At 36.6% G+C, this 27,677-nt stretch overlaps 3 protein-coding genes across 6 annotated transcripts in view; all 3 read right to left on the bottom strand.

Annotated features, from left to right (window-relative positions):
- eps15l1b (epidermal growth factor receptor pathway substrate 15-like 1b) overlaps positions 1 to 939 on the bottom strand; it is a 43,623-nt gene extending 42,684 nt beyond the window's left edge. For all 4 annotated transcript variants that reach the window (XR_007038672.1, XM_047368021.1, XM_047368022.1 and 1 more), the window contains exons 1-4: positions 830 to 939; positions 418 to 459; positions 197 to 286; positions 71 to 118 (exon numbers count right to left, since the gene is read on the bottom strand). Coding sequence is in view for 3 of the 4 variants with exons in the window: in XM_047368021.1 (XP_047223977.1) it covers positions 71 to 118; positions 197 to 286; positions 418 to 459; positions 830 to 856 (207 nt within the window). In the remaining variant the exon portion in view is untranslated. The remainder of the gene's footprint in view (positions 1 to 70; positions 119 to 196; positions 287 to 417; positions 460 to 829) is intronic.
- Positions 940 to 6,366: 5,427 nt separating this feature from the next.
- On the bottom strand, positions 6,367 to 10,738 carry calr3b (calreticulin 3b). Its single transcript, XM_047368865.1, has 9 exons — positions 10,523 to 10,738; positions 10,107 to 10,208; positions 9,337 to 9,540; positions 9,106 to 9,200; positions 8,805 to 9,014; positions 8,590 to 8,703; positions 8,069 to 8,212; positions 7,897 to 7,989; positions 6,367 to 7,306 (listed from the first exon to the last, which is right to left on the bottom strand). Exons 1-9 carry the CDS (start codon positions 10,608 to 10,610, stop codon positions 7,100 to 7,102), a joined length of 1,257 nt encoding a protein of 418 aa, XP_047224821.1. The 5' UTR covers positions 10,611 to 10,738; the 3' UTR covers positions 6,367 to 7,099.
- An 890-nt stretch (positions 10,739 to 11,628) lies between these two features.
- On the bottom strand, positions 11,629 to 26,228 carry LOC124870273 (excitatory amino acid transporter 1-like). The gene is given in 12 exon segments (XM_047368863.1): positions 11,629 to 13,426; positions 13,629 to 13,763; positions 15,328 to 15,522; positions 15,602 to 15,835; positions 16,129 to 16,294; positions 16,428 to 16,497; positions 16,585 to 16,627; positions 16,710 to 16,917; positions 25,553 to 25,656; positions 25,658 to 25,682; positions 25,801 to 25,996; positions 26,167 to 26,228. Coding segments are annotated over 11 exon segments (1,533 nt in total). The 5' UTR covers positions 25,991 to 25,996; positions 26,167 to 26,228; the 3' UTR covers positions 11,629 to 13,263.
- Between the last annotated feature and the right edge of the window lie 1,449 nt (positions 26,229 to 27,677).

Below are 27,677 nucleotides of genomic sequence, written 5' to 3'. Positions count from 1 at the left end.
ATCTGGTGTTTTCTGCATACATCAGCATTCTACAAGTAGAGCAACTTGGCAGAAAGATTTACTGAGTTACCCTCTTATCCAAATATCCTTTTCTATCAGAATCTGCCAAATCCCATATCTAATAGGAAGAAAATACAAAACATGGTTAGAGGGAATTTACTGAGTAGATTTGGGGTAAAGTAAGTCCAGCACCCACTTTTCCAAGTGTACTGTCTGATAATCCAGACTTTTTAAGAAACTGAGCTGCATCGCCGGCAGATATTCTCCCTGTGTTTCCTGGATCAAGCTGCAAAAAACAAAAAAATCAAAACAAGCAAACGAAAAAAAAAAAAGAATATTTTCAAAACTAGAATACCGATTTAGCTTAACAACCATCAAGAGAGTTGGACAGCAAATCACAGGCAATGTAAATATTACCTGTCTGTAGTAATTTTCATATGCTGCACTTCCATTTGATAACTGTACAACAAAAAAATGACACATAAAAATCTCAGCTTTCAACCAGGAGTTATTAAAGCAGTTTAAAATGTACAAGTAGCTCACTACAGTCAGCAAAGTATTTAACACGCAATCAGATAAAAACAAACTTTCCATTTAGCTACGTTTAAATTTCAACGAAACGTTCAATTTACCCATCACAGTTCTACCTAGCTTACAATGTTTACTCAGTGGATAACGAAAACTCGCTAATTCGGTTCAACCGACACATACTTAATACGACTTATGACTTCGTGTCGCGAAAAGAGCACACAATAAAACGTCACTGTTGCTTGATAATCACGGGCAGTTAAAATGTAAGACTTTCTTTATCTTTGTTTGACGTCGTTACCTGACTGAGAGTCATGAGCGCCGCCATTTTTCCTGGTGTGTGTCGTGAACGCGCGCCGCGCACACGCCCAACGGGGGCGCGAGCGGCTTCCTTCAGAACACCAGAGAGGGATGGGTCGTGCTTGCGGAAACGTGACGTCATCCCCCTGTTTTATTTCCTTGGACGCGTGGAGAGCATTGCAGGTGCAGCGGATGAGCTTTCTTCGGCTGATAACGCAGGCTACCCACTAATGACAAAGTGTCAGTTTAAATCCACATCCGGTCTAAACGCTGACGTGTCTTAGAAGACAGTGAATCTAATGTCTGAGGACCTCACAGGTCAGCTCTGTTGTCTGTGAAACATAAGCAAATAGCCCTACATTATAACAGCTTTTTTAACATATAACTTTATGACCCATGACAGGCGAAATCAGTGGCAGTTTTGGACATGGGTGATACGGGTTTTTGCTCAGGGTGGCATTTATGCAAGACCTGCCATTTGGTAAAGTGATTAACATCGATTATCTCTTCATCGTGGCAGTAATTAGTGGGTGGGATATATAAGGCAGCAAATGCTCATTTTGTCCAGAAGCAGAAATACAGGCAAACGGAAGGGTTTGAGTTTGTTCGACGTAGAGCCAAATTGTGATGGTTAAACACTGAGAGTATCTCCAAAACTACAGTACTTTAGAGATCAGCATGTGGGAAACAAAAACCTGGCTTGTGCATTTCTATCCTACAGACAAGCTGAATGGATGGATGGATGACCTATTTTCCCATGATGCATGAGAATCAATGAAATCATTTGAAAACTGCATTTTGCATTCATTCAGGGTTTTCTTTGTCGGATATTAAAACTATTAGATGATATTCAAGTGTGACAAAAGAGTAAAAACGTAAGAAATCTGTATGGGGCTAAATATGTTGTCCCTTTCACAGCACTACAAGCTCAGATCTACGATGGTTAGGGACAAAAGTTAGATTAAAGATGGGCGTATACAGATATGTGTGTGCAACATGAAGCAGCGCTAGCTAAAGTTTGTCCATAAGGTTCAGTTTACAGCAAACTGTTGTGCAGAACATTGTTTATTGTTGCTACAATGAGCCGTGCTATGTTCATGTACCTTAGGTAAATAACAGCCACATCAAGTTTAAAGTCGACCGTGAAAACCATCTGTTAAACACATTTTTACACAACTCTGAACATGTTGATTAACCATTTACAAATTTAAAAAAAAGACAGTGTTGTATGGCATGCTCAAATGCAAGAAAGGTCAAAAGATTAGTGAATAAAATACATTATGACCCTAATTGCAAATGAGAACTACTAGAAATGGAGAATATCAGTGGAGTGGAGCAGTGGAGAATATCCCCTGTGAGAGGTGAAGGCAGGAGAATGGGTTTCTGTCATTACCTACTTCAGAAGACTCGAAGTTTCCAAAGGACCTGCTTACAACCAAAAAATTCCTGTTATCTCAAATCTGGTTTGATTGTTGTGGGACATGAGAAGGGTTCTAATTTACTGAACATTTCCTATGAGCATTTTTCAAACTTGCCTTATGCCAAAGAGAAGACGCTCATCAAGTTTGGGGAGAACAGGAAGGCTAGCTGATTGGGGAGGGGTCAGCAACATTCATTTCTATTGAATAAAACTTCTGTTAAGTTTCAAAAAACAAACAAAAAGAAATACATTACTTGATTTTCTTTTTATTACTGGAAAAATATACTTTTTAGTGTAACAAGGCCAGTTTAGTGTATTCCTTAATTGTGCAAAATTGGTATCCCACTGAAAGAAATAAAGCAGATTCAGTTGATAAGTACTAAAAAGGACTGAAACAAAATGATATCCTTTGTACCGTTAGCGACATTGTGGAATTTCAATGCAAATGTTTCATCAGCAAAAAAAAGCATGACTTAAACTAAGCTTTCCTATTGTATATTTAAAAACAATGACAGGTCTACATTTTTTTAGCCACTATGGAGTGGCTGAAGAACCATATTTGGGTCTGGAGCTGCAGGATACAGACACCTGTTCTTGGCTTTTCGTAGCCCAACTCCTGCAGCTATTCATGCCCCAATCAACCGGCTCCTGATTCAGGCAGTGGTTAAAATATTCGAGAAGCAGGAGTAACATATTATGCCATTTCTGTCATATAATGCCATCATTCCTACAGCAGATGACAGCATACATCCCTTTAAATTCTTGTAAAGTATGAACAGAAATATAATGCTAATTATGATACAATCAAACACACCAAAATAAACCTTAGTGTTTTTTTTTTAATAGTTTTTTTGCTCTCATGACAATATCCATTCATCAGCTTATCCTTGCAAGGTCGCGGGGGTCTGGTGCCCATCTCAAGCAGCCATTGAGGTTGGGTACACTCTGGACAGGTTGCTGGTTCACCACAAAGAAGCACAAGACAAACAAGCATGCACACACTCATACATAAGTGCAATTAAGAAGTAACCATTTAAGCTAACAGTCATGTTTTTGTAGTGTGGGTGGAGAGAACCAATGGAGTACATGCAAACTCTACGCAGAAAGAATCCAAGCTGGGATTCAAACCTCGGACCTACGTGCTGCAAGGTAACTGTGCTAACAACTGCACCACTGTGCAGTCCCTAAAGACAATATATTTGAAAATAGAAAAAAAATTTATCCAGACATTTTATATTTTTTCTTAATGTTACGAACTAAAACTGATATTAAACAGTTTTTTTCACTGTTGTGGAGATATTTTATCTTAATTGAGAAATGTCATTTTTGCTTATTTATATTCTTATTAACAATACTTAAATCTTACCAGTTTTAATATATTATCATATAAAAAATAGACAATATTGTTCTATCTGGGGTTGTTTCTGTGATCATATATATTTAAAAATGAGAGATTTGCTTTTTTTTTATTAATTAATTCAGATTTTGGAATAATGATATAAACTAAAATAATGTTAAATTGAATACATTGGTATGCACAATAGTTACTGTGGTCAAGATTTTTTTTTTAAATGAGAAATATGTTATTGTTATTAACAATGATTTAATACCATTACAAATTATAGTATAGTAACTAATATATATTAGTTAAAAGCAGCTGTTCTCTACTATAATCAGGGGTGAAAGTGAGCCGGTACGGTCCGGTACTCCGTACCACTAAAAGATTCTGCGCCGGGTACGCAATACCGGGAAGAGAGAAGAATGGCTCTCTGCTACAACGCAGAGCGGTTGCCAAGGAGATCGGTACGTTCGATTTAATGGACTGGGAGATTTTACACAGGCGGTGCACAGACATAAAAAAACGCCGCTTGCATTAAGACAGGACGAACAATAAATCACTTACCATCTACAGACTTTTAGATAAAAACCGCGAACAACCGAACTGTCAAATTTTTAATTTATATGAAATCAAAACTTGACCACAATGCAGAGAACAATAACTTCTTTGTTCAAAAGAAAGACGGAAAAATTATGCATTATAAAATGGTTTATCATTGTTTCATACATGGCAGTTCTTTAACAATTGAAATATATGTATATATATATATATATATATATATATATATATATATATATATATATATATACCCCCAGTGCCTCCCCAGCCCGCCCTCTAGCTCCGCCCCTAAGTACCGGCAAGAATTTAAAACTATTTTCATCCCTGACTATAATGTTTCAGTCCCTATCATGAAAACAAGATTGTCAAAACTGTACAAAAACAAATATATCAGATTGTAAATATTTGGAGCTAAAATTATTTAAAATTAAAGGTAAAATATGAAAGGTAAGGCTGTAAAGGTAAATATTTCTGAAATAGAAATTCTGATGAAAGGCTGAGTTAAATTGTGAGGGGCTTGGAGTCTGTAGACTGTAACAGCGTTCCTGCAATATTTCCATTTCAAAATTCCATACTTTTCCAGGATTTAATTTTCTAGATTTTTCCACAACATTACAGTCATACGAGTACAAAACATTTACATAATTTGGTTTTATTGTCCGTTTTTACCCCCCCCCCCCACCAATCATAAAACAACAGTGCTGGAGCTGGCTTCCAATTCAGTAGTGAGAAAAAGGATCGTTTCACTGTTTTTGGGATCTGGATGAAAGCAGGACTGAATTATTGAGGTTTAAATACAGATCCTTCAAATCTTACCTTGTGATCAACAATATCTTCATCTTTCAAAACTCAAGAAAAAAGGAAATTTGGTGTCTTATTTCAAATTTTAAAATTATTTCAAAGACCTTGGGTTCAGTTTTAGTTTGACTCGAGCGGCAAAAGAAAATCTAAATGACCATAAATAGGTTTATTTTTTGTAATAAAATAATGATCAATAATTTAGACAAAAACCCATGTTGTGACATTTAAAAAAACACACTAAAGGTTGTTATTAATATATAAACGAATAGCAAAAGCCTTTTTCCAAAAATTTTGATTTTCACCTGTTTGACAATGGAATAAGATATCAAGTCTGGAAACTCAGGCTATCCGTACGCTATTTTTATTTGCCCATACTTGCAGACACTTTTAATAAATCACATTTGATACTTTCAAGATTGGGTAGGAACCCTGGTATAAATAATATGTAAAGGACAAAAACAGCCAAAACACTATTTTAAATGATCATCTTTAGGGTATTTTCATAAACACCTTAATTATTCCTTAGAAATTAGGGTAAATTGGATCAAGTCATGCCTCAGAGGATTGTGGACATACAGCATAATGGCAACCAAGGAACACACAATAAAATTCAGAGTGTGGCACATACCAAAACCTACTAAGACAAAATAAACCATCTCTATGTTGAAACATGGTGGTTGTAGCATCATGCTGTAGGGAATCTTTTCTTGAGCAGAGGAGCAAATCTGGTGAGAGCTGAATGAGAAATGGATGCAGCTACACTGGAAGAAAATCTGCCTGAAATAAGACTGGAGCAAACAGGATGGCCATAAACAGAGATACAGCGAAATGGTTTAAAGCATATTCATGAGTTAGAATGGTCCAGTCAAAGTCCAGACCTAAATCCAAATAGAGAATCTGTGGTAAGACTTTGCTGTTCCCTTTTGCTCTCCATCCAGGGTGACACCCTGAGCCATTTTGCAAAGAATGGACTAAAATAAAATAACTTTCTAAATATGCAAAGCTGGTTTTTCATTCATTTAGCCCTTCTGAGCCTAGGGTTGAAGGACAGGAATATTTTTATATGTAAAGAAATCTGAAAAGCAAATCCTTTCCCTCAGACTTCAAATTATGCAATACATTGATTCAATTTTTCACAAAAAAAAAGTCAAATAAATTGAAGTCTGCAGTTACCAAGCATTATCATTCAGTTTCATGGGCTGCAGCTGGGGTTCAGACATGCCTTTACAAGATGATGCACCATATAAGGTTTATGTGAATAGTCCAGTGCTACAAATGTTAGCAAATTTACAATAAATGAACTCAGGCATGGTCCTTGTGAATCTTTAAATCTAAGTCATAGAATTTATTATTGTGAATGTCTGGATTTCTATTTGAAGAAGTTGTAAGCTTATGCAACACAAATAAATATGAGACAGAAAAAGTATGATTCTTTTAATAAAACCTTTGGCATGAATCACATTCTGTCCGGTAAAATGTTTGTGTGTTGCTCTTGTGTGAGCAGCACCGACACACCAGCGTCTGTTTGTCCAGACTTTCAGGATTAATCTGCACATCCCATCACACTTCCATGAAAACATGTTGAATTCAAACAACTTCGCTGAGAAATAAAAATGTACTCGCAGGACTTTTCTTTTTATCATTTCATTCAGCTTTCAAAGAATGAAGAGTAAAAGGTTACAGTCAGTGCCATAGAAACAACCAAGAATAAATTATTTTTTAGGTTAGGTTTCAATCTGATTTGTCTCATCTCAAAAACATTAGAATCTCTCTTAAAGTAACCAACTGAGAACCCGGTCAGAAACTGAGATGGTTCGATCAAGAAAATCAAGAAAAATAGCAGATGTCAGTGCCGACCGAATGTGTCGTTAACAAAATGAGGAATGGAGTTTGTTGGTCAGAAAACTACAGAATCAGTTCAGCAGTTCAAGGGAAACATGAGAAAAAAAAAAACAACAACAACAAAAACAAGTCCCTTAACACCCGCTCACACACACCCACTTCCAAAGTTTTCTACTTCAAATCCCAAAGTTGGGGCATGTCCCGATCCCAGGGAAAAAGATGCACAGCAGCCACAACACCCCTGGGAATGACGCGACAGTTTCTATGGAAGGGGGTTTAAAAACTTAGATAAACCTTTTAGCTACACCTTCTCAAAGCTCATCTTTGGGCTTTGAGTCGTCTTCATCGTTTTCAAGTGTATCTTCTGTCTCGTCCTTTGTCTCTTCTTCCTCCTCCTCCTCCTCTTCTTCCTCTTCCTCGTCTTCATCTTCATCAGCCTCGGTGGCTTGTTCTTTGTTCTCCTCTTCCTCTTTTCGTTTCAAGTCATCCTGCTCTTGCTTCATTTTCTTCTCTGGTTCCTGTGGAGAAGATTGCAACAAACACCTCTCATTGGGTCAAAAGGTCACAAGTACTTTTTTAAATAATTACCGTTTTCTCATTTTCATGACAAGTTTGTATTGTTATTACTACCATTAAATTTTCTTATTTGCATTATACATTTCTTTAAAAATAGTTTCTATCCATCCATTGTCTAGTTTTCCACATTTTTCAACAACTAAAAGTTTTTTTATACTACTATCAACTACTTGTAGCACCAATTATATATTTTTCAGTTTTCTTTTTATCATTTCCCCCCTTAGTGTTATCGTTTTAATATGACAATTATACAATTTTAGTATAACATGTATAGATAATTGTACTCATTTCTACTACATTTTTATTTTTTTATTCTTAAATTTACTACCATTTTTATCACTAGTGTTATTTTTTAACAATCAATTAAGGAGCCAAACATTTCAGCTATTGGGAGCATTTGAATTGTTTCATTCAGAAGGATTTCAGACTATTTCACTATTTGTGAGGAGACTCAGCAGGAGGAGCTACTCTTCCTCGCATGTTCTGGTTTTATTTATGAACAAGTCCTAAAAACAAAATATAACCAACAAACCTTTGTCACGCCCCACGTCTGCTTTCCGATGTCTTCTGCTTCCTTCACATCGTCGGTGATCACAAGGTTGTCAAAGATTGTACCAGATTTCACCTAAGAGGAAGTCCCAAATGTTACGTTGTTCCTGGCGTTTTGTTTCTGCAGTAATGGGTTAAAATAATTATCTCCTCACCTGCCAGAGATCAAGGCCAATAACACCGATTTTGTCAAACTTGTAGATGGTCGGATCAGGACTGTGCTCGGGATTGTCAATTTCAGGATGCACCCAGGTTCCCTTGTAGTTGGGGTTGTCGATCTGTTTGGGTTTCCACTCTCCCTGTGATACAGAATAAAGTGTCAATAAGGAGCTCATTCAGGATATCGGCTCAATATCCGATTACAGCGATGCAGCCATCAGGCTTTTCCTGTCTAATATGGATCTTTGGTTTCTTAAAGCCTGACCTGCTGGTACACATTTTCATATTTGTTTTTATCCATTAGAAAAGGAATTACAATTTATGTTTTAAAGCTTATATTCATTCATAGACCCCAAAATGTGGGAGTTCTATGAAAAAAAACAAAAAACCTTAATTGTTCAGTTTTTGACCTCATGACAGCCAATCAGAGCAGATCAAGGAAAATGGACCCAGTTCGACTTCTGGCTCATTGATTGGTACATCTCTATTTGATCATCTATGTGTAAACATGGCCTACTTTGTACTCTGGGTTGGGGATCATAGGTGGCTCCCACTCTCCATCCATATCTTCATCCCAGTCTTCAGGCTTCTTAGCATCAGGATCAGGAATGTTTTCAGGTTTGTCCCAGTCCTACAAAATAAAAATAAAAAACATTTAAAAAAGTCTCAACAATGCAAAATTCTGCACATAAAACAAAATAGCAGAGGAGCTATGGCATTAGGCTTATTCACCTCGGGTTTTGTGTCATCAGCGTCATCGATCTTAGGGCGGTCATCCCAGTCCTCTGGTTTCTTGGCTTCAGGATCCTTAATTTTCTTAGGAGGCAGGAAGTCCCAGTCTTCCTCCAGACTGCCAGACTCCACCTTTTCGTTGTCGATCTTCACCTCATAGGTCTGGTCTGGGTTCAGGATCAGCGTGTACAGGTGGGTCAGCTCATCGTCCTGTTAGGAAACAGAGGAAATGATTGGATTCAGCTTCTAGTGCAACACATGATTGCACTGTAAAATGTAAATCTTCAAAAACTACTGTTACCTTGCACTTAATCTCTTTTTTGATCAGGTGATTCTTGCCCTTGTAATTAAAGATGACATGAACTTTCTTGGTGCTGTAGCCACAGATGTCAGGGCCTAGATGAAATGAACATGGTTAACAATACCACTTATTACTCCATTTTAAAACCATAATCTATTCCCCCCCCCCCCCTTTTTTAACCAATATACATATTTTTTTATAGTAAATTTAATTATTTATAAGTATTCTTACCAAACATGATGTAATATGAGGAATCCCCATGCATGTCGGTCTGATCCAAGTCAGAGGGGAAGACCTTCACATAGCCACCACCACAGTCGATCTTCTGCTCATGCTTGACCGTGAGCTGAATGACCAAAGGCTTCCCCTCGTTGCTGAAGGGGTCAAAACGGGCAGAGACGGCGTAGAAACGAGCATCTTGGCTCGTCTGTAGACCTGAAGAGAAAAAGAGGGGCAAAAAGGAAAAAGGCTAAAGCAAAATGAACAGATTACTCACAATTAAAAAGTGCTTCAATTACTTAATTGCTGATTAAGGCGAATGCTGCACGGACTCTGTAAAAACTGCTTTTTGTTATTGTACGTTCATTTTCAGGAATTACCATTCAGAATGTATAACAATATTTCATTAAATTGAGATACACCAATTATCCCAGATGTTTATGTTTTAAAACCCTATGTTTGTCATAATTTTTTCCCCAACACACCTGAGCTTGGTGTCATTTGAAAATTATGTTAATGCTCGTTTGTTTTGACATAGCACTTTATTGGAAATTCCCACAACTTCATCTTAAGGTAGTATAAAGCCCACATAATAATTCAGTTGCAGGATCAGGTTGGAAAAGAGGACTTTCTCTTTCACTTTGTTTAAAAAAAAAAAAAAAAAACTAAAATGAGGAAGTGTCTAATGATAAACCCTGAAACATGTCATAAACATGAGCGATAATATTTAGCAGTGTCAAACAATGAACAAATCCTTAGGGCTAAATAATGCCACATTTTACCTTTGTCTTTCTCTGCATCTCCATAGAAGTTTCCAGCAGTCAGTTTCCACTCTCCATAATCAGACTTGTGCTTGGAGTTGACCCAACGACTTCTCCATTCATCTGACCGAAGAAGAACCAGTCACACAGCTGAAGGTTAGGACTTTCTACAAATACATCAAATTCAAGCCCTGATTCTTTACTCTAACAACCAACTACACGGTGATTATAAGTAGTTCGTTTCGGGAACATGTGGGCGACAAAAATAACTCAAGTTTGCAAGCTCCATTTGCGAACTAAAAAGCAATATAGTGGACACAAATGAGTATTGATCACAAAAACACATCTCTAAAACAGTTATATAGCCAGTAACATCGAATGATAGATGTCACAACTGTGTCGTAAATTTAAAAGAACATGTGAAATATTACGCTTACCACCGTCCAGAAACTCCTCCCGAAAATAAACATTAGCATACACGCAGAAGACTGCAGATATTACTACAACTAAACCTAAAAACTGCATTTTTCTCCTTTTAGCTGCACGTCCCGCTACTCAGAGAAGCACCTCCGGACTAAACAGCAAGTAGTTTGTGGAAGAAGGAAGCAAAGGGAATATTTTAGAGTGGCTACGGCGAACAGATGGCTGCCTGCGATTGGATAACAGGATGGTGTGTCTGGACCAATCACAGTGGACCACGAAAACAGGAACTCGTGTCGAATGAAGCTCAGCTGACAGCCTTTTTATATCCTTTGTCATAATGGGAATCGTCCACTAGGGGGTGCTAAACATCTATCTATCTATCTATCTATCTATCTATCTATCTATCTATCTATCTATCTATCTATCTATCTATCTATCTATCTATCTATCTATCTATCTATCTATCTATCTATCTATCCGATTTACAGCTTCAATATTTTTGATGAAACAAAGGGCTGAAATACATAACTGTTATTTATTATTACCAAAACTAAATACTAATCTTGGTTTCCTGAACAAATTTCTTATATACAATATGGTGGACACACTGACCTAATCCGAATCATTTTTTTTAGTTTTCGGCTGTGCAATGAGGCCAATAGAGTGTACATACGCTGTTACCGACATTACATTTTTAGATTCTGTTGCTATAATGAAAATCTCCCACTAGATGGTGCTACGTTCATCATTAACAAGATTGCATTTTTATTCTCTCCTGCCGTAGTGAAAACTGTCCACAATGTGCCAGTGTCACGTCATCTAAACAAATTAAAGTGTGGTCCGCTCAACAAAACCTTGGAGACATAAACTATTCATGAACTTTGAACATCGAAGATTTGAACTGAATAAACTTCACAACAAACCACTGTAGCATGCAGTGTAAGAGGGCTTTCTACCTGTAAGCCCTTAGGACTATTGTTTTCTACGCATCATGACAGTAAAATAACAAACAGATGTTGATTTTTACAAAGGAAGAATTAGAATAAAATAATATTTTGGATCATGTTTTTTTTATTGACTGGCCTAGGTGGTAAAAAACAAGGAAAGAATTTGAAACAAGTTCAGTTCTTTTTTTATTTATTTAATTAAAATTTAGGGCCTTCAATGCCAATATGAAGCTGATTCTACCTTGGACATATACCGATATATGACATTTAATAAATGTTGCTTTTAAAACCAGGATTTACTAAAGAAAAAAATCGGGGTATCAAACACAGTTATGATTGTTTTTGACTTCCTCTTTGAAAAATCAAAGAGAAAGTAATTTCTAAACATTGTAAGGGTTGTAAGACATTGTAAAAAGAGTAAATTTACTGCATCCCTAATAAAATTAAATGTTGTCATTTTATAGAAAAAAATAAACATTACTCTAAACAAAGAAGGTGTGTTACTACACTTACACATGGCTTACTGTGATTGACTTAGTTTTAAAACACTTTTGAGCTATACCCTACAAAATAGTACATTGTGATGGATAAAATCTTATATGTTAAATTGAAGTCAGCATGTTTGGAATAGTTGTATGATGCTCCTATCTGCTGCCTGTACTAGAGAAGTGCCCCAAGGATTGCTATTGGGATCACTGTTGTTCAGTTTTTATGTTAATGGCCTCCTGCTGGTGTTAGAGGATGTAGAAATGACAAAATGTGCAGAAGATACAGATTGGAGTATGAACATGGTTTATCACAAACAATGGACAAAGTTTATGTTGAGTTTAAATCATTGTGTCTCACACTGAACATTTTGAAGACGGCTGCAACGTATTTCACAAGAAAGTACAATCAAATGATTGCTTACATTTCTGACCAGCATTACTGATATTTGGGCAGTATTTACCAGCGGACTGCAACCTGAGAGTATAAATCAAAAAACACTCACTATATTTAAAATCAACGGTGTTTATAAATGAAGACAGTAATAGTATTCATAAAGTGGCTTAACATGATAGGTAGCCCTGCATTTACATTGTGACGAGGGATATTAAAACAAGCAGCAGTAAGGTAACACCCAGTGAGCTTTCCAGTGCTTACACAACAATTTATTTTAAAGCTGTTGTCATTGTCTTTGTCCTAACAGACAGACTATAACTACGTACTAATACACTAATACCAGTTTAACCCTTGAACCAGTTAGGTGGAAAACAAAACCTTTGTAGGATGGTGTCCAAAGTCCGTCCCCAGGGTCGGTATCCTGCATGCATTAGTTATTTCACTGGTTCAACACACCTGAATCAAATAATTGTTCATTAGCAGGCCTCTGCAAACTTTATGACAAGCTGAGGAGGCAGTTCAACCATATAAATCAGCTGTGTTGGAGCAGAGACATCTAAAACTGGCAGGACAACAGCCCTTGAGGACTGGAGCTGGATGCCCAAGATAAAGAAGATGTGTGAGGGTGGGTGGAGACCACAGGACATGCGCAAAAGTTGCTGGCAAATGTTTTTCAAATTGACCTGAGAAACCCTTTAGATCCCCCAGAAGAATCTTTTGTTTCTAATGTTAAGAGATATCTCTGTGTTTCCCTCTGGAGTTTCTCTTTCATAAACCACCAGAAGCTGAAAGAAACTAAAAGGTCTCTCTATCAAAGGAATTTACCAATTTCTGTCAAAACAATTTCCTTTCAATGATTTCCTTATCTCATTATTTTACCCTAAGCAGGAAGGTTTATTTTCTTTCATGTAAATAATCACATGCATTTATCCTATTTTGATACTGATGTTCATGGAGGGTGAATCTTCTTCCAACACCTGGTTAGTTCCTGCAGGACTTGATGTGTGTAGTTCATGTCTGGACAAATGCTGCACTACAGCGACACCAATGCAGTCACCAAGGACATTGGTGGCAGTCCTTATACGATCCCTATCAACACAAAAACAGTAAGATCTGAGGTTAGAAACTATTCTCCGTGCAGTCCATAGCCTCAAATTTTCAAGTGTTTAGTCAAATGTTTTGATAAGATGCATATATTGTTATTTGAAATGTTTTAATAATTGTGAAAGTTACCATTTCAAGTTCTATTTTCAAACCAACATATTAAAATAACACAAACCAGTGTACTTACACAATCCAATCAACCATGAGGAGCAGTGATATGTCTTCAGTGGGCAGTCCTGTTGAGCTCAACACAATTAGCATAGATACCATTCCAGCCTGTGGGATACCAGCGGCACCAGTGCTTGCTGCTGTGACAATCAAACTGAGAAAGGATAAATGAAAGTTGTTTTTGCAGTGTAATAAATGTATTCAATATGTCAAAATCAATTTAATTAAGAAAAGCTAAAACGATAAACTCAAAAAGGCAACGTAACATTTTCTTCACAAAATGTACGTTCATTTTCATAACAGACATTTTTTAAACTTAAATGAATATTCTGTATAGCATCATAGATATACAGTGCATTCGAAAAGTATTCGTTATCTAATCTACTTAAAAAGTTGCCATGCAATAAAGCTCGATAAAACTTTGAACCCTGAGGGGGAATTTGTCATGCCACAATTAAGCAGGGACAGGGAAGCTGCTAAGAGTTGGTAGGAGGAAGAATTGAGCTAAATTAAGGAGCAGTCTCAAAATTCCTGAGAGAGAGACAGACCCTTCAACAACCCTAAACATGCAGCCAGAGTTAAAATGGAATGGTTTATATCAATGCATGTTGATTTGTTAGAATGGCCCAATCAATTCAGAACCTGCAACGTGACGTAAAAACTGAGCTTCAAAGATTCTCTCTATCCAGTCTTACTGAAGTTGCATCTTGAATTAATCTGTCAAACTTCAGGTTATCCTGATTAGGTACAGAGTTCAGGAGGGTCTGCAAAAGGTTGCCTGAAGCAAGGAAGAGGCACAAGTGGGCAACCCAGAGGTAACTGAATAAATCAAGAAGTTTTTGGTAGGCAACCCGGAGGTCAATAATCAGACGTGGAGTCTCAGGTGAGCTAACCAGAGGTTGGAAGATCCAATTCCCAGGTGGGTGACCCAGAGGCTACCAGATCCAATGAGGAGTCTCTGAGATGACTCAAAGGATGCTGGAACCAACAGGTAGTCTCTAGAGGGCATCCTGGAGGTTCTGGCTATGTATCATGGCAAAGAATCCCTGAAACTGAACTATCTCACTTAGCATTTCAGGAAATACATGAAATAGTAGTGGTCAGTCAATATTGACCTCTGACCTCAAACCCCTTAGTAAACTGGTCAACAGACACTGGGAGAGGTGGGTCGACTGTAATGGCCTTGCAAACTTCTTTAGATCATGGCAACTGTCCCTGGAGAGGATGATAATGATCTTGATAGCAACATAGAAGAGCACGATGAAGATGAAGGCATTGGAGACAAAGCTGAAGGTTCTGTAGATTCTGAAGGTTCTGAAGCTGTCGAATTTTACAACATTAATGAATCATGGCAATTCTGAAGATGAAGCCAAGGGATGTAAAGCTGAAGCTGCTAAAGACTCTGAAGCTGGTGAGGGATCTGAAGCTGGAGATATCTCTGGAGCAGACACTGAATATACTCTATATCTCTTTAGCTGAAGGTGTCTCTGAAGCACAAAGAGTTGATGTAAAAATCAATGTAAAAGTTTGAAAACCATGCATGTGTATTTCTTTGGACTTCAATATTATACAGTACAGAATTTTGTGTTAGTCCACGACATTAAATCCCAATAAATTAAAAGATATTTGTGGTTGTGTCATGACAAAATGCGGGAAGGTTTAAAAGGTGTGAATGCTTTTGCAAGGCACTGCAAGAAAACAAATTCCCTTCAAAGTACCTGAGAAAAATGATTTGTCCAAAGTTGAAGTCCATGTCATTGACCTGGGCTATGAATAAAGCAGCCACTGCTTCATACAGGGCTGCACCATCCATGTTCATTGTGGCACCTATAGGGAGCATGAAGCGAGTCACCTGTTTGTCCATCTTGTGATTTTCCTCCATACAGTGGAGAGTAACAGGCAAGGTGGCAGAACTGTTGAACAGCACATAGGATATGAAGTTATGCTTTGAAAGTCATTCACCTGTTATCATTTACAGTGTTTATTATTAACCTGGATGAAGTCCCAAAGGCTGTGCTGAGAGCCTGGAGGATGCCTCCATAAAACCTCAAGGGATTCTTTCTTGTGACTATAAAATAGATGAGCGGTAGCGTGACGCAGCCATGGATGATCAACCCAGTGATCACAGTGAGAGTGTACATGGCAACATCACGACTTATATCTGCTGCATCCGTCATTTTAACAACCTGCCCCGCCATCAGGAAGATAATTCCCACAGGTGAATACCTGTTATTAAGAGAGGTGTAAGGAAAAAGCTGCAATGACTTTCCCAAACAGTAGACGGAGCCAAAACAAAATCTTAAAAGTTCAAGGACAAGTAAAGTGTGTTTCCTCCACATCATCCTATTGATTCAGGCTAAACTCCACACAGCGGCACAGGAGCTGGCAGAACCAATTTAAGCTCAACAGGAAGATACAGAAACAGCAATTAATGAATAACACTAAAGAAAATTCAAAACATATAAAACTTTAATAGTAACAACAAGTAAATTCTAAAATTAAACACTGACCATTCTTACCAGATGGCTACAGTAATGAGTTTCATAATGGCCTTATTTATGCAGAAGAATAAATCCCTCAGAGGTTTTCCCTCTGTCCCCATACTGCTCAAGATGAGGCCTAAGGCGACGGAGAACACCAACAGACCCACAACGTTGATGCCGTCAGAGGTTCCTGCCATTGGTGCTAAACAGTAGAGAAAAAAGTCAAATAAACAATGCAGTCATGAAGTAACAATACATAAAACAACAGCAGTGGGATAAGCGGTTTATGGAAGGATAAAAATAATAATCACAGATTTGTATCCAAAAAGACTCACAGTTTGTAGATATATTTGAGGCTCCTACAGGATTCCCTGAAGAATTACTGCTCGGATAAACTGTTAAATACTAAATAAAAGGTTCAGGAGCGAAATATAAGTACTTGACAATAGCTTACGTGTAAAAAAACGTCAGCACTAACTTCACTGATCTTACTTTTCTGAAACAAGCTTCCACTAGATTTGAGGGGAACAGGTTTCTGTAAAACACAAAATGTTAGGGCCAATCTTTATAAAATATACATAGATAAAAACTTATTATGAAGTGTCTTTTACACAGACCTGATCAAATCCAGGAAAGCATCCACACTCTGCACAGTCTCTGTTTTACCAGCAGAGGACTCAGAGTCATGCTTGGATGATTTGCCTGGCTGGATGAGAACCGCCAGGGAAATGCCGGTAAATGCAGCAATAACCGTGGTTACCAAGTAATAGATGAAGGCCTGAAGCCCAATTCTCCCATAGTCTTTTCTATCAACATTTGACATGCCTGAAATTTAAAGAGGTGGTTGTGAAATGTGGGAAATCATTTTTTTTTTGTCACACTTAGATATTTTAGATCATTAAATTTAAATTTCACTCAAAGATGACCAGAGAGGATACAAACAACACCTGTCAAATGATATCATTTATTAAGGACAAAAAAACTCTACAAAAGAGATTGGCCCTATTTGAAAAAAATAATTGCACACTGAAGCTATACTATCAAGCATTAGTGATTGGCCCACTCTTCTTGGTATAATTGGTGTAAATCAGCCACACTAGAGAGTTTGGAAACTTAAGCGACCTGTTTACTATCACACTATAGCATCTCAATCAGGTTCATTGTTCAGTTAATTATGGCATGTCGTCCAGATCCTGAAGCAGCAAAGGAGCCCCAGACCGTCTCACTACCTTCACCATGTTAGACTGTGTTATGATGATCTTTTCTTTACGTGGTAACTTTACTGGAGGTGTAACGGGACACACACAATCCAAAACACTCTGAATATTTTTCCCAAACTCTTGGGGATCCTGAAGAAGTATTTTGGCAAACGTGAGACGGGCCTTTGTGTTTGTTCTGATCAGCTTGTTTGTGTTTTTTATATCTTTGCTGTACTTCAGCTTTGAACAGTATCTCTAGCATGTACACTACCAGTCAAAAGTTTTAGATACAGTTTCTCACTTAATGGGTGTCTATGGGAAGAAACTTGTGCCATCAGAAACTGAATTTGAATTGCTCAGACTGAATCTGTATTTGTGTCATTTGAAATGAAATGCATTGGTTTCAAGATCAATTTCGCCAAACTGAAACTGAATATAATGGTTTAAAACTGAATTTGTTTGCTTTGAAAATTGCTTTGCTTTGTATTGAAAATTCAGTTTGATGACTTTCACGTTTCAGGTCACACACAGATTTACTGATTCACTGATGTCATTCACTATTGCTGTGTCCAAATTCAGGATTGCATTCTTTTGAAGGACGCATTTGTAGGCTGATAATGTCTTGGATGAGGTGACGAATGTTGTCCAATCTCCAAAGTTCCAACAAATGGCACAAGTTTCTTTTCATAGCTGTCTTTATTTTCATGACAATTTACATTGTAGATTCTCACCAGAGGCTACAAAACTGTGAATGAACACACATGGGATTATATAGAAAACAAAAGGTGTGAAATAACTCTTAAATATTTTTATATTTTAGATTCTTCATTGCAGCCACCATTTGGTTGGAATGCTGGTTTGTTCTCTTGGCATTCTCTCTATGAGCTTCATGGGGTGGTCACCTCAAATGGTTTTCCAAACAGTTTTGAAGAACTTCAGAGGTTCACTGAGAGACGGCCAATGGTTAATATTTCAGTCATTACAGCAAAGGGCGGCTGCTTTAAGGAATCTAAAATATAAAACATATTTAAAGTTCTTTTACAATTTTTTGTTTGCTATATAATTGCATATTTGTTTTTTATTTACAGTTTTGATGCCTTCACTCAAAATCTACGTACAAAGTAAATGGTCATAAACATAAAGAAAACCATTAAATGAGAAAGTGTGTCTAAAACATTTGACCGGTAGTGTATTTGAGATAATACGCACATGATTAACGTTAGCTTCCTTTGCCCAGGATAAAACTGAAAAATGCATGAAATGTATTTTTCATTGTTACTAAACTGGCATATATGATGTAAAACAACCTATGCAATAACCAACTATGTATAATCCCCTTCACTTATAACCTATTATAATTACAAATAAAGGATTGTGAATAAGGGAAAGCTGGACAGTGTTATACTATGCTGCATGTGGATATGTTAATATTGGATGTAATTAAAACACAGAATTTGTTTTGCACAATTTGTTACAGTGCCTTGTTAAAGTATTCAAATCCCTTGATTGTTTTCACATTTTATTACATTATAAGCACAAATGTATTTTACTTAAATTTCATGTGATCTACACAATGTGTAATTGTGACGTGGAAGGGAAATTATACCTAAAAAACTATGTTAAAGAAACAACTTTTGTGTCAGGATCTGTGCCAGGTCTGTCTGTTTGGTGCTATTTCTGTTCTTCGCCTCTAGATGGCGTTTGAACCGTAGGAGAGGTGACAGGTGTTCTCTATCTCCTTGATGATCTGCTGAGGAGTATTTAAGGAGGAGGCTGCCAGCATCTTACTGCCAGGAAAAGGGAGAGGCTGTAGTCACTCTGAAAACGCTGGTCTCCTTAGAACCCCACAGTGGTAGAAATTATTTACTTTTGGAAGTGGCGGTAAAAGGCATAAACTGGTATGTGAATGGTTCAGAATGGACACACAGGAGGACAATATGGACTTTGATGAATGGACACCAGTAAGTAGAGGGAGAGGACGCGGAAGAGGTAAAGCAGAAGAAGGGAAATTGTTAGACAGCCAAAGGAGTAAAAGAGAGCTGGAAGAAAACAGTTCTGAAGAAGAGAGAGTAGTTAGGAGGAAAATTGGAAGGGAAGAATGTAAAATAATATTAAAGATAAAAAATGAAGAAGAAAGAGAGAACCTGAGTCCTATTTCACTATCTAGAGAAATAAAAAAAAAAGATAGGAGATGTTGAAATGGTGAAGGTATTGAGAGATGGAAATATACTGGTGTTGTGTAAAACCGATGAACAAAGAAAAAAGGCTTTACAAGTTGAAAACATTTGCAAGAAAACGGTGACAGAGAGGAAGATTATAGGAGAAAATAAAATCATTCAGGGGGTAATTTACGGCATTCCTCTGGAGGAAGATATAGACAAATTAAAAAAAAGTATTGTTGGTGCAAAGATAAAAAATCTCAAAAGACTGACTAAAAATGTAAATGGTGAAAGAGTAGGAAGCCTGTCAATTTTAATAGACTTTGAAGAAAAGATGTTGCCACAAAATGTTAAAATAGGATATCTGAGTTTTTCTGTGAGGCCTTTCATTCCTCCACCACTAAGATGTTTTAAATGTCAGAGATATGGTCATATAGCAGCTGTCTGCAAAGGAAAACAAAGATGTCCAAAGTGTGGAGAAGATCACAGAATTGAAGATTGTGGGGAAGAAGTGCAGGAAAAATGTTGCAATTGTGGAGGGCAACATAGAGTCACATTTGGGGGATGTGAGGTAAGGAAGAAGGCAAAAGAAATTCAACAAATTAAAATGACTAAAAACATAAGCTGTGCTGAAGCAGTCAAAAATGTCCAGAATGAAAGATCAAGGGATGAAGGTCAAATTAGGATTCCAGATTATCAACAAAGAAAAGTAGAATCAGAGGAAAATGTTACAATGTCTGTGGAAAAACTGATATTATTCATAGCTTATGTCATTAACTGCACTGAACAGGCTAAACACAAAACAGAAAAGATTAAAATAATAGTCAGAGAAGCAGAAAAGTTCTTAGGGTTTAAAGAAGGATCTTGGAAAAACATTAATAAAAAGTTGGAAACAGATGGAAGGCAAGGAGGAACCCCAGCTGATAGAAACATATGATAATATTACAGTGGAATGAAAGAAGCTTAATCACTAATGGACAGGAATTTAAAGGGTATATAGATGGAATTGAAGAAAAACCAGAAATTATATGTATACAGGAGACGTGGTTAAAGCCAAAACTAGATTTTGTGTTTAAAGGGTATAATAGTATCAGAAGGGATAGAATAGAAGGAAGTAGAGGAGGATGTGGAATATTTATAAAAGAAGGGATACAATATCAGATATCAGGAAAAGGTAAAAATGTAGAATACATAGTAGTTGAAATTTACAATAAAAAAGAAAAATGTCAGATAATAAATTTTTATAATCCATGTAAAATATTATCATTTGAGTTGATGGATGAATTAATGGGATACTTAGAAGGAAAAGTAGTCTGGTGTGGAGATTTTAATGCTAACAGCACATTATGGGGAAAATGTAATGATAAAAATGGACAAGTTATTGAAGAAATAATTTGGTATGTATAAATGATGGAAGAGGAACAAGAATTAATGTAAAAACAGGTACAGAGTCTGTGATTGATTTAACAATAGTATCAAATTGTTTAGCCAATAACTGTGAGTGGGACATTGACAAAGATACAACAGTAGGCAGTGATCATTACCCCATTAAAATTATAACAGGAATATTAATAAATAACAGGAATACAGGATTATATAAAAGATGGAACTTTAATAAGGCTGATTGGGAAAAATTTTAATATTTAAGTCAAAAGAAATGGGAAGAAATAGATGAATCAATTGATATAAATAGTTTAAATATAAATATCTGTAAAAAAATCTTACAGGCTGCAGAAGAATCAATAAAAAAAGGAGGAAGAAAGAACGATAAAAAAATTGTGCCATGGTGGACAAAAGATTGTAGTGAAGTAATAAAATGAAGAAATAAAGCATTTAAAATGTTAAAAAGTAACCCAATTTATCAGAATCTAATTGAGTACAAAAGAAAGCAGGCAAAGGTAAGAAAGATCATTAAACATGCAAAAAGAGAATATTGGAGAAACTTGTAATACCGTAGGAAGAGAAACAAAAATTGATCAAATTTGGAAAACAATTAAAAGAATGAAGGGTATTAGAAAAGAATATGGATATCATATATTAAAAATAGATAATACAACTATAATGGAAGATAAAGAAAAAGCTGACATATTAGCTAAAACATTTAGTAAAATTCATAGTTCAAGTAATATTAGTGAAGAGGGAAAGAAAGGTAGGGAAATCACAAAGATGAAATATAAAGAATTAATGCAAAATAATGTAGATACGAATAAATTAATAAATGAACCATTTACACAAGGAGAATTAAACTTTGTTACCAGGAAAACAAAAAATACATCACCTGGAAAAGATCAAATTTACTATACAATGATAGAACATCTTAATGACAAAGCAAAAGAAAAAATATTAGAATTATACAATAAAGTCTGGGAGGAGGGAGAGCTGCCACAGAGCTGGAAGGAAGCCATAATTATTCCAATAACTAAACCAGGAAAAGATAAAACAAAACCAGAAAATTATAGACCGATCGCATTAACATCAAATATTTGTAAAATAATGGAAAAAATGATTAATAATAGATTAACATATTATTTAAATATTAATGGATATATATCTAGAAATCAAAATGGGTTTAGAAAAGGGAGAAGCACAAATGATTCAGCATTATGTTTAGAAAATGAAATTAGGAGAGCACAAATAAACAAAGAAAATGTAGTAGCTGTATTTTTCGACATAGAAAAAGCTTATGACATGATGTGGGTTGAAGGATTATTAATTAAATAAAATAAAATGGGTATTACTGGAAAAATGTTTAACTGGATTAAAGATTTTTCATCAAATAGAACAATACAAGTAAGAATTGGTCAAGAATTGTCAGGTAAATATATAATAGATAATGGTACTCCTCAAGGAAGTATTATAAGTCCGTTATTGTTTTCTATAATGATAAATGATGTATTTAAAAATATTGGTAAGGAAGTTGGTTGCTCACTATTCGCAGATGATGGAGCTATATGGAAAAGGGGTCGTAATATCAAACTTATTGAAAAGAAAATACAGGATGAGATTATTAGAATAGAACAATGGGCAAATCAATGAGGATTTAAATTCTCAGTGGAAAAAACAAAAGTAATGGTGTTTACACAGAAAAGGAAAAGAGAAAATATAAAACTAAAATTATACAATCAAGTTTTAGAACAAGTAAAAAATATAACATTTTTAGGTATATGGTTTGATGAAAAAATTATATGGAAAGTACATATAGAAAGAATCATAGATAAATGCAAAAAAATATTAAATATTATGAGATGTATGGCTGGTATTAATTGGGGAGCAGATTGAACATCATTAAAAATAATTTATACAGGATTAATTAGATCAAATATTGATTATGGATGTATAATTTATGGATCAGCAGCAAACACTCATCTTATCAAATTAGACAATATACAACATCAAGCTTTAAGAATTTGTACAGGAGCAATCAGAACCAGTCCAATAGCAGAACTCCAGGTAGAGATGGGAGAGATGCCATTAGATCTAAGAAGGAAACAGTTAGCAATAAATTACTGGATAAACTTACAAAGCAATAATCCGGATCATCCTACACGTGATATTTTAAAACCATGCTGGGAAAAAGAAAAAAAGAAGTTAAGAGTTTTGGTTGGATTATCAATAATATAGCAGAAGAATTTCAAATATATGAAAAAGAAAAAGGTTTAATGTTGCCTTTGCCAGTGGTGCCACCGTGGCTATTACCAGAAGCAGTGGTGGATATGGCATTGATGGAAAAGAATAAGGATCCAAAATGTAGATTAGATTCAAGTATAATACAAGAATATATAAACAATTACTATCATTATGTCCAGATTTACACAGACACATCAAAAACAGATGAAAAAATAGGAGTAGCATTTGTAATACCAGAATTTAAAATAAAAGTAGGAAAAAGAATTACAGATGGATTATCAGTATATTCAGGAGAATTATTAGCCATATTGTTAGCAGTGCAGTGGGTGGAGGATATAAAACCATCAAAAACAATCATTTGTTCAGATTCAAGTTCAGCATCATTAAGTTTAAAACATAATCATTCAGAGGGTAGACCAGACATTTTGTTGGAAATAAAGCATACTTTATTTAGAATACAAAGAATGGGATTAATATTAGTGTTTTTATGGGTACCAGCACATGTAGAAGTTGGAGGGAATGAGAAGGCGGAAAGGATAGCAAAGAAGGCAACACAAAAGAACATTAGCTTTATAATTAATATTAGTAGGTCAGAGGCAAGAAATATCATTAAACAGAGAATCAGGAAAGAGTGGCAAAAAAGGTGGGATGAAGAAAAGAAAAGAAGATGGTTTTATAGAATCAACAAGATAGTAGGAGAAGTAAGAACTGGAAGAAGGAGTAGAAAAGAGGAAAGATTAATTACAAGATTAAGACTTGGACATACAGGACTTAATTCTACATTGTTTAAAATAAAGAAACATAATACAGGAAAATATGAACAAGAAAGAACAATTTTCAGGAGAGAATTTGTAGGTATTAAAGAAAATTTTATTTTGATAGATACTTTGCAAAGAAGTTTAGGTAGCAAACATATTCAAATTATAATTAGATTTTTCAAGAAAACTAAATTAATAAATAGAATTTGATTGTTGTAATAGTAAATAAGATTTAAAACCATGAAGAACCACACTCCATACCAGTCGGTGGCGGTAATGCACACCTCAAAGTTATTTGCCAACCGCCAATAAATAATACAAGAAGAAGAAGAAGAAGAAGAAGAACTCATTGCCATAGTATTGCCCTTTGTGGTACAGCTCAAGCCACATTAACTTTGCCTTTGCCTTGACCTTGCTTTGCTCTTTGTAATTTTGGATTTGTTGCCTTGCAGGTTACCTGAACCTGACTTTGCCTTCAGCATCGAACCCTGTCTGGATTACCGTCTTCTGGAAAGAAGCCATCCAGCTCCATGAACCAAGACTCAAGCCTCCTGTTACCTCATTGGATCAAACCAGCTGGCAGTCTCCTGATTCCTTTGTTCCGTGGATCTCCTTCTGTGAACCCTGTCCACCCTGCTTCTTCCATTGCACTACAGAAACTCTTGGACCATCTATCATCCTAGCACACCAGTATTCACAATCTCCAGTCCCACAGGTAAACAACTTCCTGGTCTTTCCACCCATTTCTGGCGGATCTCTCCTTCAAATTAGTAAGACAGAATTATCATTTAAGAATATAGGTCCTGAGTTTCCCCTTGCTTACTGTTCTGTTTATTTTACAGTTGGTATCCCGGTTCCAGTTTCCTGCACATTTCAACATACTGTAAATAAACTCCTTATCGTTAAACTGTCTCCTGAATTGCTTTCTGCATGTGGGTCAAATCTGTTCGAAACATTATGACATTTTGCTGCAGTTACAGCTGCCTTCTGTGTTGTCTTTGCATATCAAGAGACTGAAATGTTCATGCATTTGGAAAATACCTCAAGTTCAGTTGGACTGGACAAAGAACACCTGTGAACCTCAGTTTTCAAATTTTGCAACGGATTCTCAATTTGATTTAGGTCTAGGCTTTGACTAGGCCCTTCCAACACATGATTATGTTAAAAAATGCCATTGTAGCTATGGCTGTATATTTAGGGGTGTGTCCTACTGGAAGGTTGAACCTCCACCCCAGTCTCAAGTCTTCAGCAGCCTCTAACACATTTTCTTCCAGGATTGTCCTGTTTTTAGCTCCATCTTCCCATCAATTCTGAACAACATTCATGTCTGAAGACTGTGGGGATGGTGTCTGGGTCGATAACACAAAAAAACTCACGGATTGTGACTGTAGCATCACAAAATGTGCAAAGTTAAATACTTTTCTAAGTCACTGTAGTGCTGCAGGAAATGACGCTTATAATTAGAATTATGTTGTGCTTTTGGACATCTTGAAAATTTCACTGACTGACATGAACTTGCTTTTCAATCATTAGATTTAAAGCTTGTTAACTTTTACACTCTGTGTAAAAGTTAACAAGCTAGTGGGTCTAGAGTGGGTCTACTTGTTAAATGTCTGCTTAGTTGCTAAAGCAGTATTTTACCAACGGTATTAAAATGTGGCTTTATTAGATAAACCATTTGTTATAGCCAAACCAAGAGCTGAAAAGTCAATCTGACCTGCAATCACACTTGACATGATAAGTGGGAGCACCATCATCTGCAGGATTCTCAGCAGCAGCTCTCCAGGAAAAGTTAAATATTTTATTTCTCTCTCAGATGTGTCGCAGAGTGAAGCCAAGTCCAATCCCTCAGGAACACAGACATAAATCAGAAGGTAGGATTTTCTATGAATAAAGTTTAAAGGAGCCAATTCAAAAGAAAAAGGCCACATAAAAGATGACCTAGAAAAACTGAAAACGTCTTACCTACTGCAACAGCAACCATTGTGAGAATGACAAAAGCATTCCTCTTTAGAAAAATCCAAATATTTAATCCATTCCTCATTAAACCTTCTTCATCTAAAGGCTGAGAATATCTGTGGTTTTTCTGGTTTTCTTCAGGTTCAACAACCTCAACCGACTCTACCTCAGCCATGCTCTCAGAACTGGAAGGCATCGATATCTGCATGATGGCAGAAACATGGAGAAAATTAACAATAAAGTGGTTTTCATATTGCTTGAAATAACAGATCAAAATTCAAAAGCTAAAACATTGAGAGTAGCGGTTAAAACAAGATATTTTCAATGTTCCTTCAAGGGTAGAAATCTCTCTAAAAAACCGAACAGTCTTACCAGTTGAAGTTCAGAAATACTCAATAAAAAAAGCTTTGTCTGGTTGGAGATGGTATGGTGGAATGGAGAGCAGAGGTGATGGGCACTGAGGTAATGAGTGATAGATTTACAGAACAGACCAAAAGTTTGGACACACCTTCTCATTCAAAGAGTTTTCTTTATTTTTATAACTATGAATATTGTAGCTTCACACTGAAGGCATCAAAACTATGAATTAACACGTGGAATTATATACTGAACAAAAGTGTGAAACAACTGAAAATATGTCTTATATTCTAGGTTCTTCAAAGTAGCCGCCTTTTGCTTTGATTACTGCTCCGCACACTCTTGGCATTCTGTTGATGAGCTTCAAGAGGTAGTCACCTGAAATGGTTTTCTAACAGTCTTGAAGGAGTTCCCAGAGATGCTTAGCACTTGTTGGTCCTTTTGCCTTCACTCTGCGGTCCAGCTCACCCCAAACCATCTCGATTGGGTTCAGGTCCGGTGACTGTGGAGGCCAGGTCATCTGGTGCAGCACCCCATCACTCTCCTTCTTGGTCAAATAGCCCTACACAGCCTGGAGGTGTGTTTGGGGTCATTGTCCTGTGGAAAAATAAATGATGGTCCAACTAAACGTAAACCGGATGGAATAGCATGCTGCTGCAAGATGCTGTGGTAGCCACGCTGGTTCAGTATGTCTTCAATTTTGAATAAATCCCCAACAGTGTCACCAGTGAAGCAACCCCACACCATCACACCTCCTCCTCCTCCATGCTTCACGGTGGGAACCTGGCATGTAGACTCCATCCGTTCACCTCTTCTGCGTCGCACAAAGACACGGTGGTTGGAACCAAAGATCTCAAACTTGGACTCATCAGACCAAAGCACAGATTTCCACTGGTCTAATGTCCACTCCTTGTGTTCTTTAGCCCAAACAAGTCTCTTCTGCTTGTTGCCTGTCCTCAGTAGTGGTTTCCTAGCAGCTATTTTACCATGAAGGCCTGATTCACACAGTCTCCTCTTAACAGTTGTTCTAGAAATGTGTCTGCTGCTAGAACTCTGTGTGGCATTGACCTGTTCTCTAATCTGAGCTGCTGTTAACCTGCGATTTCTGAGGCTGGTGACTCGGATGAACTTATCGTCCGCAGCAGAGGTGACTCTTGGTCTTCCTTTCCTGGGGCGGTCCTCATGTGAGCCAGTTTGTTTGATGGTTTTTGCGACTGCACGCTTTCAAAGTTTTCCCAATTGTTCGGACTGACTGACTGACCTTCAATTTGTAAAGTAATGATGGCCACTTGTTTTTCTTTACTTAGCTGTTTTTTTCTTGCCATAATACAAATTCTAAGTCTATTCAGCAGGACTATCAGCTGTGTACTGTATCCACCTCCTGCACAACACAACTGATGATCCCAACCCCGTTTACAAGGCTTGAAATCCCACTTATTGAACCTGACAAGGCACACCTGTGAAGTGAAAACCATTTCAGGTGACTACCTCTTGAAGCTCATCAACAGAATGCCAAGAGTGTGCGG

This window comes from Girardinichthys multiradiatus, chromosome 6, assembly GCF_021462225.1.
Source record: "Girardinichthys multiradiatus isolate DD_20200921_A chromosome 6, DD_fGirMul_XY1, whole genome shotgun sequence".
Lineage (NCBI taxonomy): Eukaryota > Metazoa > Chordata > Actinopteri > Cyprinodontiformes > Goodeidae > Girardinichthys > Girardinichthys multiradiatus.
Note: the sequence above shows the minus strand (reverse complement) of the source record. Positions and strands in the feature narration are given on the sequence as shown.